General features: G+C 47.8%; 1 protein-coding gene and 1 long non-coding RNA gene across 12 annotated transcripts in view; one reads left to right on the top strand and one right to left on the bottom strand.

The window, feature by feature from the left end:
- The window catches only part of STEAP3 (STEAP3 metalloreductase), a 45,914-nt gene that overhangs the window by 6,566 nt on the left and 22,060 nt on the right, over nucleotides 1–17,288 (top strand). For 10 of the 11 annotated variants that reach the window (XR_010591534.1, XR_010591532.1, XR_010591533.1 and 7 more), the window contains exons 2-3: nucleotides 14,934–15,418; nucleotides 16,209–16,736. Coding sequence is in view for 8 of the 11 variants with exons in the window: in XM_065561574.1 (XP_065417646.1) it covers nucleotides 14,936–15,418; nucleotides 16,209–16,736 (1,011 nt within the window). In the remaining 3 variants the exon portion in view is untranslated. Of the gene's footprint in view, nucleotides 1–5,947; nucleotides 11,510–12,868; nucleotides 13,055–14,933; nucleotides 15,419–16,208; nucleotides 16,737–17,288 lie in introns of those variants that run through there. The other variant, XM_065561578.1, reaches the window with a different exon arrangement.
- LOC135974311 (uncharacterized) lies at nucleotides 1,515–14,935 on the bottom strand. Its single transcript, XR_010591538.1, has 2 exons — nucleotides 14,538–14,935; nucleotides 1,515–5,948 (listed from the first exon to the last, which is right to left on the bottom strand). It is a non-coding gene; the product is annotated as an uncharacterized LOC135974311 (long non-coding RNA).

Below are 17,288 nucleotides of genomic sequence, written 5' to 3'. Positions count from 1 at the left end.
CTGCATCGCTTCTCCTCAGGGGTAGGGGAGTGAGGAGGGATGCTGCGAGCAAGCGGCAGGAGCAGGGGTCTGGCAGGGGAGTGAGGCAGCTCCGCCGGCAATGGGGCCACCGGCTCGGATGGGGGAGCAGCTCGGCTCGGTGCTCAGGCGGGGGGGGAGTGGCATGGCCTGGCACTGGGAGCGGCACAGTGTGGCGCTCGGCCTGCTGCTGAGGCTGGAGGGGCTGGCTCGGGGTGGGTGAGCTGGGGCTCCTCTGGTCACGTGGGGCCTCAGTGCTCCTTCTGTTATGGGGCGGCGGGTTTCAGGGCTCCGACATGCGGGAGGGTGGAGCCTCAGGCAGAAGGGGTGGGGCCAGCAAGCTAGCCTCCCCAAAGTGGGGGTTCACCCACCACCCATGCCATACAGGTAGTATTGGATGCGACCCACCATGGTAAATAGGTTGAGAACCATTACTCAGGATCCTCAAGGAGAGCAACCTTTGTCTGGAGGTTAGATGTGCTGAAGGAAAAATATTCCAAGAAAAGGGAGGGAAAGGGCACCATATATAATATAAGCCTTGATCCTGCAGTTGGCTCCATGCAGGCAGGCCCCCATGGACTTAAGTGGGACTCTGCACAGGTCAAACTATTTGTAGGATCAGGTACATAGGCTTTAAGATTTTTTCCTATTTACATCTGTGTATACATAAATGTATTGTTAACACAGGGCTGTCCTTGTATAGTAACAACAGAACACTAACTTGTACTCCTCAGTCCTCCAGCAGTACACCCTCTCAGCTCCATGCACCTCTTGCTCCCAGCCCCTCACACTCACACCACAAACTGAAGTGAGCTCCTTTTAAAACCCAGGTGCCCTGATTAGCCTGACTTAATTGATTCTAGCAGCTTCTTAATTGGCTCCAGGTGTCCTAATTAGCCTGCCTGCCTTAACTGGTTCTAGCAGGTTCCTGATTACTCTAGTGCATCCCCAGCTCTGGTCACTTAGGGAACAGAAAACTACTCATCCAGTGACCAGTATATTTGCCCTCTACCAGACTCCTGTACCCCACTGGTCTGGGTCTGTCACAATATATTATTTATATTGCAGTAGTAGCACCTAGAGGCCTGCTCCTGCCAGCTGGGTGTGGCACAAGCATATCACAATGCACCAATGAGCATTTACATGGGTATCTTCCAAATGAGATTTGTGCATTGCAAAGTGCCGTCCTATGGAGAAAAATAAAACCTAAACATGCTGGGGGGGGGGGGGAAGAAAGTAGCTTATAGTATCAAAATTCCTGTGGGTTTAGGATTTTTAAAATAAGATTTAAATACCACCCCAGGCCTTAGTTTCCTCATCTCTTTTAACAAACCACAGTTGGCATAAAAACCAGGTACAGTAAAGCCAGATCTGATATTAAATATACATGTTTGATTTGCTGTGTAATTGTAAAGGAAAGAATTGCAAGTGACGACTTAAAGATACTTATGCAGGAAATCACAGGAAAATGTGCCATTTGAAAAGCTTTTTTAAAAAAAACCACACACGCATCATAAGGAACTGGGCTTTGCAACATTACATAAAAAACCCCATAGAAACACCCTCAGATTCTAGTAAAAGGAGTGAAAATTTTCTTCTCTCAAACCCATTTGGCCAAGGTTACTAATGAAACCAACTTGCTGGAGAAATGGAAAAGATGCTGGTTGCTATGGTGATGAAATCTGACCTTCCAAGAATAAATAAGCACCATCTTTTTTAGGAATCAGTTTATCATCCTTGATTATGACACTCCCCAAACCAAACTTATAATGGAGGCAGATGCTAATTGATTTTCAAACTGAAACACTACTGTTCTTCATGGTGTGGTTTCTCCTCCCTCCTTACACTGACTAGGGCTCTTCTCTTGCTGAACGGGCATTAGCATTGTGGCCTAGTGTAGACAAAGGCAACATATTCAAAAGCACCAAGTCACCTGGGAGCTTCTGAACATTTTAACCAAGGTCTTAGAAAATAATACAGAAAGCACAATTCACCTTTAGTCCCCAGCTTCTCCTAACAGATTTTCAAAATCTCTACCTTAAGCCTTGATCGTGCAAACCTTTTATACATGTTCACCTTTATCCACATGAGCATTTCCACTGAAGTCACTGGAAGTACTCGCATATGTAAAGTTATTCACATGTACTGAGGCACAAGGCATTTCTAATGTGTCCATCACCGAAGTATCTGGGCACCAATTATTTATAATGTAAAGCACCATCACATATCAGTAAGCATCACTTATTATTTAGAATGAATTAACTTTTATTTCAGGAGATTTATCTCCCAGAGGGAGCACTCCAATAGACTTAACTATAAATATGTATTAAAGACTCAAGAAAATAATACCAGATGGATAGAATCTAAAAGCAATAAAGCACCAATTAATGTATTTTGCCAAGGACCCTCTGAAATACAAAATAGAGTTTAAAAGAGGTCTATGACCCGCCTTTTGCCTCACAAAAAAAGGGATCACAGAGCTTACAAAAGTATGGTCCATGTTCTGTCAGTCTCTACAAACCGTAGGCTCCAGCAGCGCCCTGCCCTCTGACCTAAGGACAAGGTGGTATAGAGGGAGCCAAATGATCAGTAAAATGTTTGGACTCACTCCAGCAAGGGCTTTAAAGTTAAAACTCCAAAGATCTCTCTGTCTTGGTAATTGGTTTGCCCGCTCCCTGCTGTAGCAGAGGTGGTGATGGAAGCAGGAGTCTTGTAGGTCAGTCGGCTGATTAAAGAGATGAGAGTAGAGTGGTAGGCAAGTGCTATGTTGTAAAGGACAAGAAGCTGGATTATACACTGAAAAATCCATTGCCCATTTAATGACGGGGCAGTGATCTAGCCAGTAGTTCCACACATCGGTAGTCAGGTAGCACAGTGCCTCTAGAGCTCTTTTATCACAGGTTCATCCCTGCCCCAAAGAACATACAACCTCAGTATTATTTGCTGCTTTTAAACTAAGTTTTCCTCCTTCCCAGCCACGCCTCCTGCCCCCCAACTCAGCAAAGTTAGACTGAGTTTTAACTTTGTCTTCCAACAGATCTGCCTTTGAACTGTTCATTCCTTCGGCGTGCCCCTGCACTGTCCAATCCGCTCTTTGAGAGACAGAAAGGAGACTCTGGCTGCTTCTGATATCCCTTATCTCTCTTCCCTAAGTTCATGCTGTTCAACCCGCCTACCCCACATACCCTTTTTCCTTGTGGGATGTCTTTCTCGCTACACTTTCCCCTCGCTCACCCTTGACTGTAACTTCGGAAAAGTTGGCTGTTTGGACAATACAAAGACAGCCACTAAAAAGCAGGCTAGAGGAGCTCTAATAAGCTTGTACGTATGGATGTGCTGCTGTCACAGAGGATGCTTTGCTTAATAGTCAGAGCTTTAAATTTGAAACACCTGGACTCCCTTGAACCACAGTCCCCATCCCAGCCAGGCTGACTCAGTCTTCCCCCTTCTGGGATCGGTAAATAGAGGGTTGTGCTGAAGTGTTTGGGATGAGACCTTAACATCAAGGCCCTCTGTCTTTTGTGTAGGCATTAAACAGCCTCCGTCCATAGCACTTTTCATAACAACAGGGGGTTGCCATATAAGATCCTTGGCCAAAATGTCCCCTCCCTGTGCCATTGTATTGCTTGGCTCTAGCTGGTAACTGCTCTCCGCCTCAGAGTTGGCTGCATATCAGTAATGGGCTTTGGCATCTCCTGGCTCAAAAGACGATATATATACTCAAGATCTATCATTAGTCAGCGAGATGGATGCCACCAGTAGAAAGCTAGGGAGTACCAGTTTTTCTGGGTTGTTTTTTCCCCTGATTTAAGTCCCATCTGAATGGCAAGTGAAGCTCTTCACCAGGTGAACTTTGAGGAAACTGCTCAGACTAAAGCGCTGTCTGTTCGGCGCTGAGGGTATTTTACTGGGCATGGTGCTGCTTCTGTCTGGTGGGGTTTGGCATGTGTACAGCCTTCGAAGAGTGTACAAAGAGTAGCAAGGCTTCCTTTTTGCATACGTCTGGTGGCTTGGGTTCTGCTATTTGTACCTGTGTCTCACGGCTGAAAAGTCTCAAAGTCCAGAGCCTAAAATGGAAAGCTGTTGTAATGAAATTGCTGGGTCGTAACCACCACCTTGAATGTGCTGTGTTGAAATGTAGCCAGCAGAGGGCGCTATATTGCACAGTCCAACTGCTAGCAGTAGACAGCTCCATCAACACTAGAGAGCAGGTAAAAGTAGTGGACTTTCTGAGGGGGAGTGGACTCTGCAGAGAATCAGGGGCTCTGTGAGAGCAGGAGCCGCAGGCCAGAACCGGAAGGAGATGGCTGCAGAAGGAAGGCTGGGTAGCAGGCAGCCGGAGAGCTGGGACTAAAAAGTTAAGAGCCAGTCAAAGCATCAGCCTGCTGCTGGCAGAAGCCCAGCAGGAGGAGGAGCATATAGGACAGCATTGTGCAAGCAGGAGTGGGGTAAATGCACACGTGGATGCCAGGAGATCACTGGCAAAGCCAGAGGTCAATTCTAGTGGGCTCTGTAGGCCAGGGCTTGACCACTGTCTAGGCAATGGACGGACTGGAGGGAGTATCCTTAACACTAGGCCCGGGGAATCCCATGGGGCAGTTATTTCACAATGGACATCCCCTAGAGTCTGGGTTGATCTTTCGTTATGACTGTTGACGTTGTTGTGCCTAGAGTATTTGCACCTTTTAGTTACCGGCTGTCCCGGTGCTGTTACTTACTCAAAATGCATTGAGTGGGTTAATGGGGAGCACCAAAGACTAGAGTCTGGTGCTTGGACGCAGGTGCTATAGGAACTCCAATCTTGCAGTACACAGAGCATGCTACCAGACACGCAGAAAGGACTGCTGTACCACGGCCGTTGCGGCAACGCCCCACCGTGGCAACCGCTACAGTCATCATTTATTTATGGGTAGCACAGCCTTGCCAAACTCACCGATGGCAGGATATTTTTGGCAGGTGAGTAAAATATTAGAGCTTGGGGTTTTTTAATCATTGTTGGAATGGGTGAACAAGGAGGTTATGTGTCTGGGCTGGTAAATGCCCATAGCAGTATGGCAAAGCAGATTTGGCACTAAAAGCGTGCAGGGCATTTCTTGGACACATACGAAGATAAGATCCTTGCACAGATATGCATACAATCTATATAGAGAAAGACACGGGGAATGGATGGAGTACACAAGCAGACAGAGTGAGTGGTAATATAAGGGTTTTGTTTAGAAGGTAATGTAATCCGAGTAACCTCTCTCCTTCCTTCTGTTTTTTTTTCCAATCCCATCCTCCACTTTCCGTTGCTTCAGTCCAGTTAGATTCCCCTGAATGGTTCCCCATGTCAATAATCTTTCCTCTCCCCATGTCCTTATAGATGTAGTGTTTAGGTGTCACACAGTTGTATCATGCACTTAAGTAGGGGTGGGAGAGGGATAGAGATAAAGAAACAGGTAATCCTGTAGTCATAAGTGTACATAGGATCCCAGCTCCTGAGTGAGGGCCAGACAGTTGGCAGTTTGGTATAAGTGTCCCAATGAAGGTTCTGATGTAATTGAGCAAAGAGGCAGTATTCCTGAACACATTTTGTATAACGGAAGAGCTCCAGATTCTCTCAGCTACCGTTCTTCTGCTAGTCTGACCATGGAGACCTCTCTGGGTGGGTGGCTTACTCAGCAGATATTTTCACTGTAGACTGGCCAAGAAGAAATCCTGCCTTCTTTCCTATTGATGTCTCATATCCTCCACAAGCTCGAGAAAGGGAACAATAAAGTGATTCTCCGAGCCCCAAGATGGCTCAGGAAACACTGGTTTGCCATCCCAAATCAGCCAGCATCAGATTGATTCTTGTGTCTGAGCAGAAGCGACAGCTGCTCCTCCCAAATGAAGGGATCTGGCTGTGTCCTTTTGGAGCATCATAAAGGAACCTGAAAACAGGGCCAAACCTGTATAAGAGACAGTGTCAGGTCAAACATAAGCAAAAGAGGAGGACATTACCCTTCCCCTGCCAGGGTCCTTGTATCAGTTAGACACGCAGGGTAATTCAACATAACTACAGTCTCTTAGAACTTGGTTCTGACCCTCCTTCATGGGTCTGCCCCGTAGCTGTTCCAAATCAAAGAAAAGGTGGGAGTCACATACCCATAGGTTTCAAAGGAGAACCAGCACTTCAACCCGTCTCCTCCACTGGGGGAGAAGACCAGGCTTATTCCTCCCCTCCCCCTGGCTTATTTCCCAGGATGCCATCCCCCAGCCCGGAACTACTTTCCCCAGCAAGCCTGCTCCCTGGGATCCCGGAGAGGGCCAGCGGGAACTGCCCTGGGCCAGCCTTGTCCCTCACCAGGGAGAGCAGATGGGGAGGGAGATCCTACTCATGGAACAACGGTCTCTCTCCTAAAAGCAGAGGCAGCAGCACAGTTTTCTTCCTGCGCAATGCCCCCAAACTGCCCCCCCCCCAAACCACTGCCTTTCTTTCCATGGCATCTACCCCCCGGGGAAGTTTAAGAAACAAAACCTGGCGTGTGGGGTAGTGCTGGTCTAGGAGCATTTCCTCACAAGTCTAAGGGCTGGCATACCCGGTTATGGAAACTTCCGGTCTTAAGAGACCACCAAGAAATAACCACACCAAGAACGCACTGAGTGCAGATTTTCTGCATCTTTACTAGAAACACCTTGAGTGATTGCTGAAGACAAGTTTCACTGTCTCTGAAATCTCTACAGCTAATAATGACAGGACTCCAGGCTTGCATGTAACTTGACTCCAAACACAATCTGCATGCATGAAAGTGGAAAAGATTTGCTCTCTATTGTCTCAGGAAGGAGTGCATCCTTGCATCACACCCATTATCTACAGACTGCGGGGTATTTTTAGATCCCTCTGAGAGGATTCTTCCATTCAGGTAGTCAGCCTGGTACACCATGCTGCCATTTAGCTGCTATTCCTGCTTTTTGCAGAGGAAAAGCTCAGAAAGGGGTGAGTCACCATTAGACAGTAATTAACTTGATAGGAGCAGCAAAGAAACCAAGACCACAGAAGAAAATGATATCAGCCACATGGGACTTAAGTACAGTACTCAAGGCTCTTGCAAAATATCCATCTGAGCCTCTTAAGAACTGTGAGATGAGAATAGTCATGGAAATAACCTTCTTATTAGCCATTACATCAGCCAGATGAGTTAGAGTATTACAGGCATTAACATTAGATCCACCATTCTTCAGTTTGTAGACTCTACTGCACCACAGTCATCATTTACCTCCTTACCAAAACTCATTCTGCTGCATTAACCAGAAAATTAAACTCCAGACACGTGCATCCCAAATCCTCAGATTCCAACTTTATGAAACGTTTATTACAAAAGAGATCCTGGGGAGGCATTTCGTTATTATATCAGTACGCCGGCTGCCCGCAGCAAATCCAGCAGACTGTCGCTTTCATTACAGTGAAGCGGCACAGGAAACTGTGTAAACATCTCCTTTGTCATAAAGGAATAAAAGTGAGACCTTTGCCTTTCCCCTGTCTGTGCAGGCTATCAAGGGAATCAGTTTTCTGAGCAGAATTTGGCAGAGCAGATTCAGGATGTGTGGTATAGCCTGGTGGTAACCCTGCTTAAAAAGAAAAAAAAGCCCTCTAAAATCATAAACTGCCTATTTGTTTTCCATTATTCCAGTTTTGCTTAGTCACCCGCCTTTATTACAGGCAGGGCTAGTAGGCCTGTTTAGTCAGGTTGCCTGTTAATTCCCATTATGAGACCCTGTTTTCTCAACTTGAACTCTTTGGGCTGAAATTTGCTATGCCAGGTGTCTACTTAGGGGTGAATAACTCTGGAAAAATTTAGCCGAAACAGTTCAGCCATTTCCAAGAACAAAGCTAGGGAAAAAAATGTGTTTTGCCCTTGTTAAAAAATTCTGGCAACCTTTCTTTGAGACACTGGACTGAATGAGGCAGGGGTCCTGTGAAAAAAAATGGTATGTGATCTTATCAAAGACTGTATCATAATGCACACGCACAAGGGGTACAATGAAAGTCGCACAGGCAATTCTGACATTTCCTAACTTCACTTCCCTGACTTGCACTGTTTGGCAACTGACGTTTTGTGGTGGGGGGCGGGGGGGAAAGGGCTAAGTTACTTCTTCCCATTATAAGTATTGCTTTCCCCCTATTTGGTGCCTTTTCATGTTTTGAGCTTCTTGCATACCAATCATGTTATTGCCCTGCTACATGAATGGAAGTGAAAGGACTCCTGGAATGTATAGCAGAGTTCAGGATCAAGCAGCTTTGTATAAAAAGCCCTTTTCTTAGCTAAATCTATTCCAGTTTCAACAGGTACATGGCACCTGCTGTGTTCGTCTGAGGGAGCCTCTTTAGGTATGGGAAAGAAACCACCTGGGTTCTTTTCACTTGTAACAAAACAGCTGTAGGTGAGGAGTGAATATTTTCGTTTGGTAATGAAAACAGTGAAAGCTAATTTCATGAGTGTAAACGTTAGGATCCAAATGCCTCTTTCCAGATCTGACTTCTTTATGTATTAACTCGCTAGTAAATACCAGGGAAGCTAATACTGAAAGTTGATGTTTTGCAATCTGAATTAGTAGGGGCATAAAAAGTCCCAATTCTGCAATCAAGTCCATGAAGGTCCAGGGGTCTGTCCACACATATCTGATCACAGGATCGGGGCATTAGATTGGAAGAGATCATGTCTTCCTTTGTGTTTGTTCAGCACCTAGCACTCGGGCTGGCCCTGGATGGGCAGGGAGAGGGGGTCCTTTGGGGGGGGGCCTCAAGCCGGCCATGTGTGGTGTCCCGTTTTCCCTCTGGGAAAATATGGTCACCCTAATAATGGGCCTATGATCCTGACCAGGGCTTCTAGGAATTGATGTAGTGCAAATGATCTGATAGCTGAGAGGGACCATCTTGGTGCACTTTTAGAGTGATTTTGATCTAGATTACAGTGGTTGCTTTTTACTTTTGTTGTTCTGCTTCAAGCAATGTGCTTATTAGCAGATCTGCGTAATGAAGCATTTTATCTAAAATGATCCCTAGAAATAGAGTCTGACTCAGCACGGATGAGGCTCTGTAGCTATGCATATTTGATTCGGTCCAAGGGTAACGGACACCTGTGGTTGGGGCTCTGTGTACTTTTAAATGTCCAGTTGAAAATGCCCTCCCCTTATTTCCTTCAGTAGACTGGGTGGGAGAGACGAATACAGGCATTTTAGCCAAGACATTACACATCACCCTTGAAACAAGAGGCTGAATTGAAGATAATTATGTAAGAGGAATAGTAAGAGACAGGACTTCAAAAAGTAAAGTTGATTTTCTTGGGCCTTCTTGTATCATTGTGTTGAAACAGAACTTACTGAGATCACTGCAAAGTTCTTTGGTGGCACAATTTGGCTCATTGTCATGTAGAATGACACTGAACTTACTATTAAAGTGACATGTTTTAAAACTAAGATCTTTCACTTTATTTTTACAAGCCACTGCACCAAGAGAAGTGTGTGGTGATTCTCTCCCCCCCCCCCCCCCCCAAGTAGATCCTCTTTATAGCCAACATCCAAACACTGCAGGGGATTGTAATCTGAACATTGCATCACACTGCCAGTGCATAGGAACTTCAGTTATACTAATTAAAATCTACAGACAAAAATGAAACTGACTAGCCTATTTTCATTATCCAAGATGAGTGGAAAAAGGCCTGGTCTTTTGGTTAATGAACTCGATTTGGACTCGAGAGACCTGGATCCCTTTCCTGATTCTACCACAGATACCCTGCATGACCTTGGTCAAGTCATTTTATCTCTGTGCTTTTGCCTGTCAGATGGGGATAACAATACTTAGTTTCTCTCACTCTTTGCTGTCTGATCTATTTGGACTGTAAACTCTTTGCATCAGGGAGCGTCACCTACTATGTGTTTGTGAAGTGCCTAGCCCAATGGGGCCCCCAGGCTCTGTGGCTACTGGTACAAATAAAAACTGAAATGCAATAAGTTCACAGCAGAAAGGGACAGACAAATCAGCTTTTCAAGTTATTCATATCTAACGATCTAAAGAGTCATTAATAGCATAGCTAGAGGAGGAGTTGAGTTGGCTTTTGGTAACAAAAGAGTGGGAGCTGCTTCACAGTTTAGCTTGCCACAACAAGCCTGATTTTTAATCCCTCCCCACCTTGTAACTTCCTCAATAAGAAACTGGTCTTCCTGAAATTTCACGTCATATCTCACCCCAAGGTAGCATTGTTTTCTGGCAAGTGTGGTGACAATTGACAAAGGAGTTTTCAAGTTAGTGTTCTGAACATGTATCTATTTCCCTTTTTCAAGCTCATCTTGGCTTTCTCTGGCTCTGGATATCTGCCGGGTGAGGCTAGCCTAGAAACCGCCTGTTGGTTTTGTTTGTGCTGACCTTGGCTACCTATTTGGAGGGCAGAGTTAGTGGAGTGGTTTAAAAAAGGTGCAAGCCGTCCATGCCTCAAAAGCAGCATTGATGCTGTCAGTATAATAAAGGTTTGTGAAACAGAAACAGACTTGCTGCTGACTTGCAGGGCAAGGTGAGGGGCAAGGATTGCTGGGGGTGGTGGTGGTGGAGAAGAGTAAGTGATACCGGGTACTCCCCGTGGGAGTCTGGGAGTGGTGTATGGAGAGGGGGACAGGAGAGGTTGGCCTGGAGCCATGCTCTAGGGGCATAGAACAGGGGGGCTGTGGGCAGGCAGGATGCTAGAGGAAGTGGGGGCAGGATGCTGATAGGACACAGAGGAGTATGCAGGGAATCCCAAGGGCCAACAGGATCATGGAGAGAAGGGAGAGAGCATGGAGTAGATTGGACACAGGTGCAGTGGACCAGAAGAGGAATGAAGGGGGATGGAGGAGAATAGAGAAGACACGGCTAGTGGTGTATAGGGGACAAAGGGGAGTCATTGTGCAGAGGTGGACTGTACCGGGGTTGATGGGGCAATAGAAGAGAGGGCATGGAAGGAGGTGCAGGATACTGGGAAGCACAGGAGTCATGGAAAGCCCAGGAGAACACGCAGAAGGGATGATGGAAGGAGAGCATGGGTGGAGGTATACAGGGGAACGATGGGTGTGTGTTCAGGGGAGATATGGAAGTTACAAAAATCCCAATTGCTATTCAAAGAATCCGTTCCTAGTCATGTCGTTTGTCTGAGATTTAGAACTTCTCAGAGAAATGTGCTTACCAGGAGATCTAAGAGAGATTGCCTCCCGTCCCGCCAGTATTTAAACACAAACTGTTGTTAGATGTGCTATTGAGGTAGGGTGGGATCCACGAAGGGACTTAGATGTGCAATGCTGAGTGTCACGGCACCTAAACTTGTAGGCATGTACAAAATAGAAGGAACAACACTGCAATCCACAAAGCCGAGCTAGGCACCTAGGCTCCTAGACAATGGATTGGGGGCGGGGAGAGAAGTGCCTTAGAATGTGATCCACAAAAGCCAGCGCATTAGGTGCCAAGCTGCCTAAACTAACCAATGGAAGATGCTGACCATTCCAGGTGAGTGCTCTAGCTAGTGGGCTAAGAGTTTATGGTGGGCTCCTCTTCCCTACTCCCTATGTTGAATGGGACTTGATAGGGCCCTGCGCATGACTTAGGTGGCCGAGCATCTGTCTTATCACAGTTCGTGAATTGCTCTAGGGCAGTGGTCTCCAACCTTTTAAAGCACAAAATCACTTTTTGAATTTAAGTGCAACCCAGGATCTACCCCACCCCTTCCCCAAGGCTCTGCCCCTTCCCTGAGGCCCCATCCAGCTCACTCCATCCCTCCACCCTCACCCCCGTCGCTCGCTCTCCCCCACCCTCACTCACTTTCACCGGGCTGGAGCAGGGGGTTGGGGTGCAGGAGGGTGTTCGGGGTGCTGGCTCTGAGAGGGGGCTCAGGGCTGGAGCAGGGGATGAGAGGTGTGGGCTCCCGCTGGGCAGAGCTTACCTCTGTCAGCGGGGCTAAGGCAAGCTCCCTGCCTGCCCCAGCCCCGCGCTGCTCCCAGAAGCGACCAGCAGCACATCCCTGCAGTCCCTGAGGGGGAGGGGGCACGTGGCTCCGCACACTGCCCCTCCTTGAAGGCACTGCCCCCACAGCTTCCATTGGCTGCAGTTCCCCGTTCCCGGCCAGTAGGAGCTGCGGGGGTGGGACTTGCAGGCAGAAGCAGCACACGGAGACCCCCCTCTGTAGGGGCCGCAGGACGTGCTGCTGGCTGCTTCCGGGAGCAGCACGAGGCCAGGGCAGACAGGGAGCCTGCCTTAGCCCTGCTGCACCACCGGAGTTTTGGCGGACGGAGACTGCGATCGACTGGCAGAGGCTCCATGATTGACCAGTCGATCGCGATCTACCCATTGGTGACCACTGCTCTAGGGCTTAGGCAGGAGATAGGTGTCTGGATGCCTAACTGGAGGCAGCAGTGTGCATGCCCATAGGCAGAAATCTAGACTCCTAGGGAATGTTTACTCTGGAAAAACTTAGGCACCAAGTGAGTTCAGGCACCTACAGGGATCAGTGAAAGTTTTGTGGATCACAGTGGAGCCAAAACTGGGAGCTGGGCACCTAAATCTGAGGCTAAGGTGCCTAAGCATCAGATTTAGGTGCCTAAATACCTTCATGGATCCCAACCATAGTGCCTAGCAGCCCCAATCGTGGACATGGGCCAGGACCCCAATGTGTAAGGTGCTGTACAAACACAGAACAAAAAGATGATCCTGGCCCCAAACAGCTTACAATCTAAGACTGAAATAGCGGGGCCCAACTCCACACTTAATTTTAGAAAATATCTTTGTTTTTAAAATATTCTGCTCTGTCTTATTTTCAAACGCTGTTTAATTCTGTGATGCTTTTATTTTTCTCTTCCTTTTGAACCCAAGTAGCGGGAGACAGAGATGCTGTTTATCCCAGAACATTGCAAATGTCCCTGTTTGTTTTGAATGGCAGTTACAGGACAGAAATGTCACTCTACAAAAAGATTATCTTCCAGCACAGTTCACCGTCCCTTTGGGAGCTCTCGGAATGCTTTTGAGGTGCTTTAGACCTATGATGAAATGAGTCCCTAGGTAACAACCATTCTGTCACCCTGAATGTTAATTTCTATTCATTTGCCTAAGAGCCAGAGAAATGTGTCTTTGTTGTAGAGTAACATTTTGTACATATATTTTATTAGGAAAAGGGGATGGTTTGGGGACTAAGGCAGCAGACTTGGCACTGACTTGGGTTCTACTCCTGGCACTGCTGTCCTACTGGGTAGCCTTGGGCAGGTCATTTAGCCTCTTAGGGCTCAGTCTCCCCATTGGTGATAAAACCCAGTGAATGCTGGGAGGCGACAATCATTAGTGTTTGTAAAGCTTAGCGAGTTGCTTGGATGGAAAGGTGCTGTAGATGTGCCAAATAATGAGACCTGGGTGGTGTAAAGCCCTTCCTATGTGTGGATTTTTTTAAATGTGTGTGTTGTGGGCGGGGTACGTTTGTATTGCTTATTCAAGGTCTGGAGCTAAAAGCACTTGACTGAAATTGGAACAGGCCAGGGCTGTGTAAGCTGCATCCCATGCCTCAACCCAGACACTTTCATCGTGACCCAAGATGCCCCGTCTAGAGTCCAGCTCTCAATCTGAATAACCAGGCTGAGTTGTTTGATGCTCTTCCAAAGTACCCAACTGTGGATTCGGAGGACGCCATCGGCCTGGTGTCCACCTCCATGCAACAAGCCTGCTGTCTTTCTTATGTAGATCATAACATCGCATTCCCTGCTGCCAGTAAGGGAAATGCTGAGTCCCCTGCCCTCTGTGGGGTAGGGTGCGCTCCCAGAGCACAGCCCCTCAAGGCACAGCCTTACAGGCACCCACCCTCCGTCCCCTCCTGCACCGCAGTTACATGATCACAGCCCACTATGTAAAGTCAAGCTCCCCTTGGTGGGGTTCAGCTTATTCCGCCTTTAGGAACTGCAGCCTGCTTTTCCAGCTTCACCCTCAATCCTGGCTCCCCCTCCAGATAGCTCTGCCAGTCCTTCTGACTCTCCCTGGGGAGGCTTTGTTTTCTCCCCCTGTCCAGATTCCCAGGCTCAGACCTCCAGCTTCCCTCTGGCTAAAGAATGTCACAGCCCTCCAGCCCAGGCTGCATAGCCAGGCACACTCCAAACCCCCTGCCCTTTTTCTCCCCCCAGTCAGCAAACAGCTGCGTTTTTATCCTGTGCAGTAAGTAGCTCACTGATTACACCTGGCCCCCCCCAAGTCACCAGCTTGTCTACTCCTCCCTTAAACACCAGGTTCTTAAAGGGGCCACGCCATGGACCAGGTCTGGCTGGCCCCAAGCCCCCTTGCTCCAGAGAGGGTCCAGACCACCCTGTTATGGTGTGGAAGGCCCACACGCACCACAGGGGTCAAGGCTGCTGTGGTTTTATAGCCCGGAGAGTAAGTTTGGGGCAAGGGTAGAGGCAGGCAGAGGACAGCGTTGGGGAGTGGTCAGTGGATCTTTGACTGCACGTGTCTAGAGGCCGCCACAATGGAGTCATATAGCTCCTTTGCGCCTTTAACTCATACCTACTTGGTCTGGCGCTCTATCCTCCACTAGCAGTGGCTGGTCCGCGTATAGATAGATGGATGAGCCTGCTACAGCTTTGCCGAGTAGAGGTGGGTCTCTGAGCTCACGCAATAGCAGTTCTGCTTTTACATCCAGAGGTTCTGGGTTCGATCCCTGCTGCCAATGAGCCCTGCAGGGGTGCAGCATTATACAGCCGGTTTGCAGGTTCAGGGGATTCCTTCCTCCTTGAGTCTATGGTGGGTTCTTACACAGACCCCGTTTGCAATGGCTGTGCGTGTGGCATGTAGCATTCGCCACATTACTGCGGGTTTGTTTCTATTGCACGTAGATTGAGACAGGGAGATACGGTTTTGAAAATGCTGTTTCCAATGAACTTGTCCTTTGTGCTTTTGCCTAAAGGGATGCCAGGAGGAGACATGGCAAAACCACTCCTAGGTCGCCGGAATATGGAGAGCAATCCAGATCTCACCCCGGCTGCTGGCCGAACCGTAGGGATCCTGGGAAGTGGAGACTTTGCACGCTCGTTGGCCACACGTCTGGTGTACTCGGGTTTCCAGGTGGTGGTCGGAAGCCGCAATCCAAAGCGCTGCGCGGGCCTCTTTCCTTCAGCAGCTGAAGTAACTGCCCAGGCAGATGCTGCAAAGAAGACGGATGTTATTTTTGTGGCAGTTTTCAGGGAACATTACTCCACGCTCTGTGACCTGACGGATGTGCTGGCTGGCAAAATACTGGTGGATGTCAGCAACAACACTGAAATTAACCATCACAAAGAATCAAATGCCGAGTACTTGGCTTCTCTTTTCCCAGCCTGCACTGTCGTCAAAGGATTTAACGTGATATCCGCATGGACCTTACAGTCAGGTCCCAGAGACGGGAATAAGCAGGTATTGTTTTCTTTTATTAAGGGCCAAATCCTACAGACCTTACTCAGGCAAAACTCACCTGGACTTCAGGATTTGGGATCTGACTGTGTTAGTTAAGTGCGTTACTTACTGAGAGAAGTGAGATCTAGTGGATGGAACACAGGATGGGGCAAGGACAACAACCAGAAATTGCTAAGATCTAATCCTAGCACTAGTGTGGAAACTGTCTGTGGCCTGGGACAAATTCATTTTATTTCTCCTCACAGAAGTAAGCTGTGTGCATCTGTTAATTTTGTAAGGTAGTGAGCAGCTGCTAAAAGCACCATGTGGCTGAGTAGCATTGCTATTTTAACGTGAGATGTACATTTTTTTTTTTTTCAATCTAGGCCAAAATGGTTCTGTCAGCCAATTTTAGTAAGTAGGAAGATGACCAAAAGTACTCGAAGATTCTTAACTTCCTTATCTTCTTGGTGCCTCCTCTATCAGAGGATAATAAAGGGCTTACTTGGCTCACAGCGACGGGGTGAGGTTTAATTAGCTTTGTAAAGCGCTTTGTGATCTTAGGATAGAACGGTCCATATAAGTGCAACAAATTATTTATGTATGTATTTACTTGGACTTAAACACACATCTAAATGACTACCTCTCCTGGGCTTCCTGCACCCTTGGCATCCATTAAAAATACAATATGACATGACTACATTGCTGTTAGGAATCTAGGCCCTTGTTAATCCAGATTCCTTCCCAAGTGTGTGTTTCCTTCGCTTCACGGCTCTGTTTGCCTGTTAATGTATCTTTTGGTTCATTGCAGGTCTTGATTTGCTGTGATAATCAAGAAGCCAAGCGTATAGTCGCTGAAATTGCTCAAGTCATGGGGTTCACCCCTGTGGACATGGGCTCCTTGTCTTCAGCCTGCGAGATCGAGAACATTCCCCTGCGCCTCCTCCCAGCTTGGAAAATCCCTGTCTTTTTGGCCCTGGGTCTCTTTCTCTGTTTCTACACCTACAACTTCATCAGACAAGTCTTACACCCTTACATCCGGGAGCAGAAAAACAGGTTCTACAAGATCCCAGTGGAGGTGGTCAATAGCACGCTGCCCTGCGTAGCCTACGTCATGCTCTCTCTCGTTTATCTACCCGGGGTCCTGGCCGCCTCTTTCCAGCTGCACTATGGCACAAAGTACAGACGCTTTCCAGACTGGCTAGACCAGTGGCTGCAGCACAGAAAGCAGATTGGTCTTCTGAGTTTCTTTTGCGCAGCCTTGCACGCCGTGTACAGCCTCTGCTTGCCCATGCGCCGATCTCATCGGTATCAGTTAATCAACGCAGCCATCAAGCAGGTAGTACCTTCATGGCCCAGTCAGTGCATGGCATAATCTTATACATCTGCCCAAACCCTGTGGAGCAGATCTAGTATTTGAGCCATATGTTTAGCTTTCGATGTTTCCCACAGAATGAGCCCAGTCTCATGTGAGTTATTAGCTGTGCATACGCCCCATTCCCAGTGGTGACACTGGGTCACTGTGGAAGAACAGGTCAGGTTGGCTGGTGCTCTCCTGCCCAGCTGATAGCTGTACGTGGAACTCTGATCAGCCATGGTAAGTGCCATTCCCAGCAAGAGGATCCTAGTCTCTTGTGTCAAGTTAGAGAGTCGAGCTTCCCATTGCTCCTGAAAGGAATAAAGTCAGCCGAATCCGCCTCCTGTCTTCAGGGATTGCTGAGCCCTGTGTAAGGTTGGGGAAGTATTGGAGGCGGAGTAGGGGCAGAAATCCTAACCCAATGGAGGAGAGTGGGGGTTCCCCCAGGTTTTGAAAATTGCTCTCTCTCCCACTGCGTGTTACTTGCAGGATTGCAGGCTTTTAATTCTGGACACACTATTTGTGCCGTTCTAT

The sequence above is a fragment of the Chrysemys picta genome, chromosome 11 (assembly GCF_011386835.1).
Source record: "Chrysemys picta bellii isolate R12L10 chromosome 11, ASM1138683v2, whole genome shotgun sequence".
NCBI lineage: Eukaryota > Metazoa > Chordata > Testudines > Emydidae > Chrysemys > Chrysemys picta.
The sequence above is the reverse complement of the archived record's forward strand: the minus strand, read 5'-3'. Positions and strand labels throughout refer to the sequence as shown.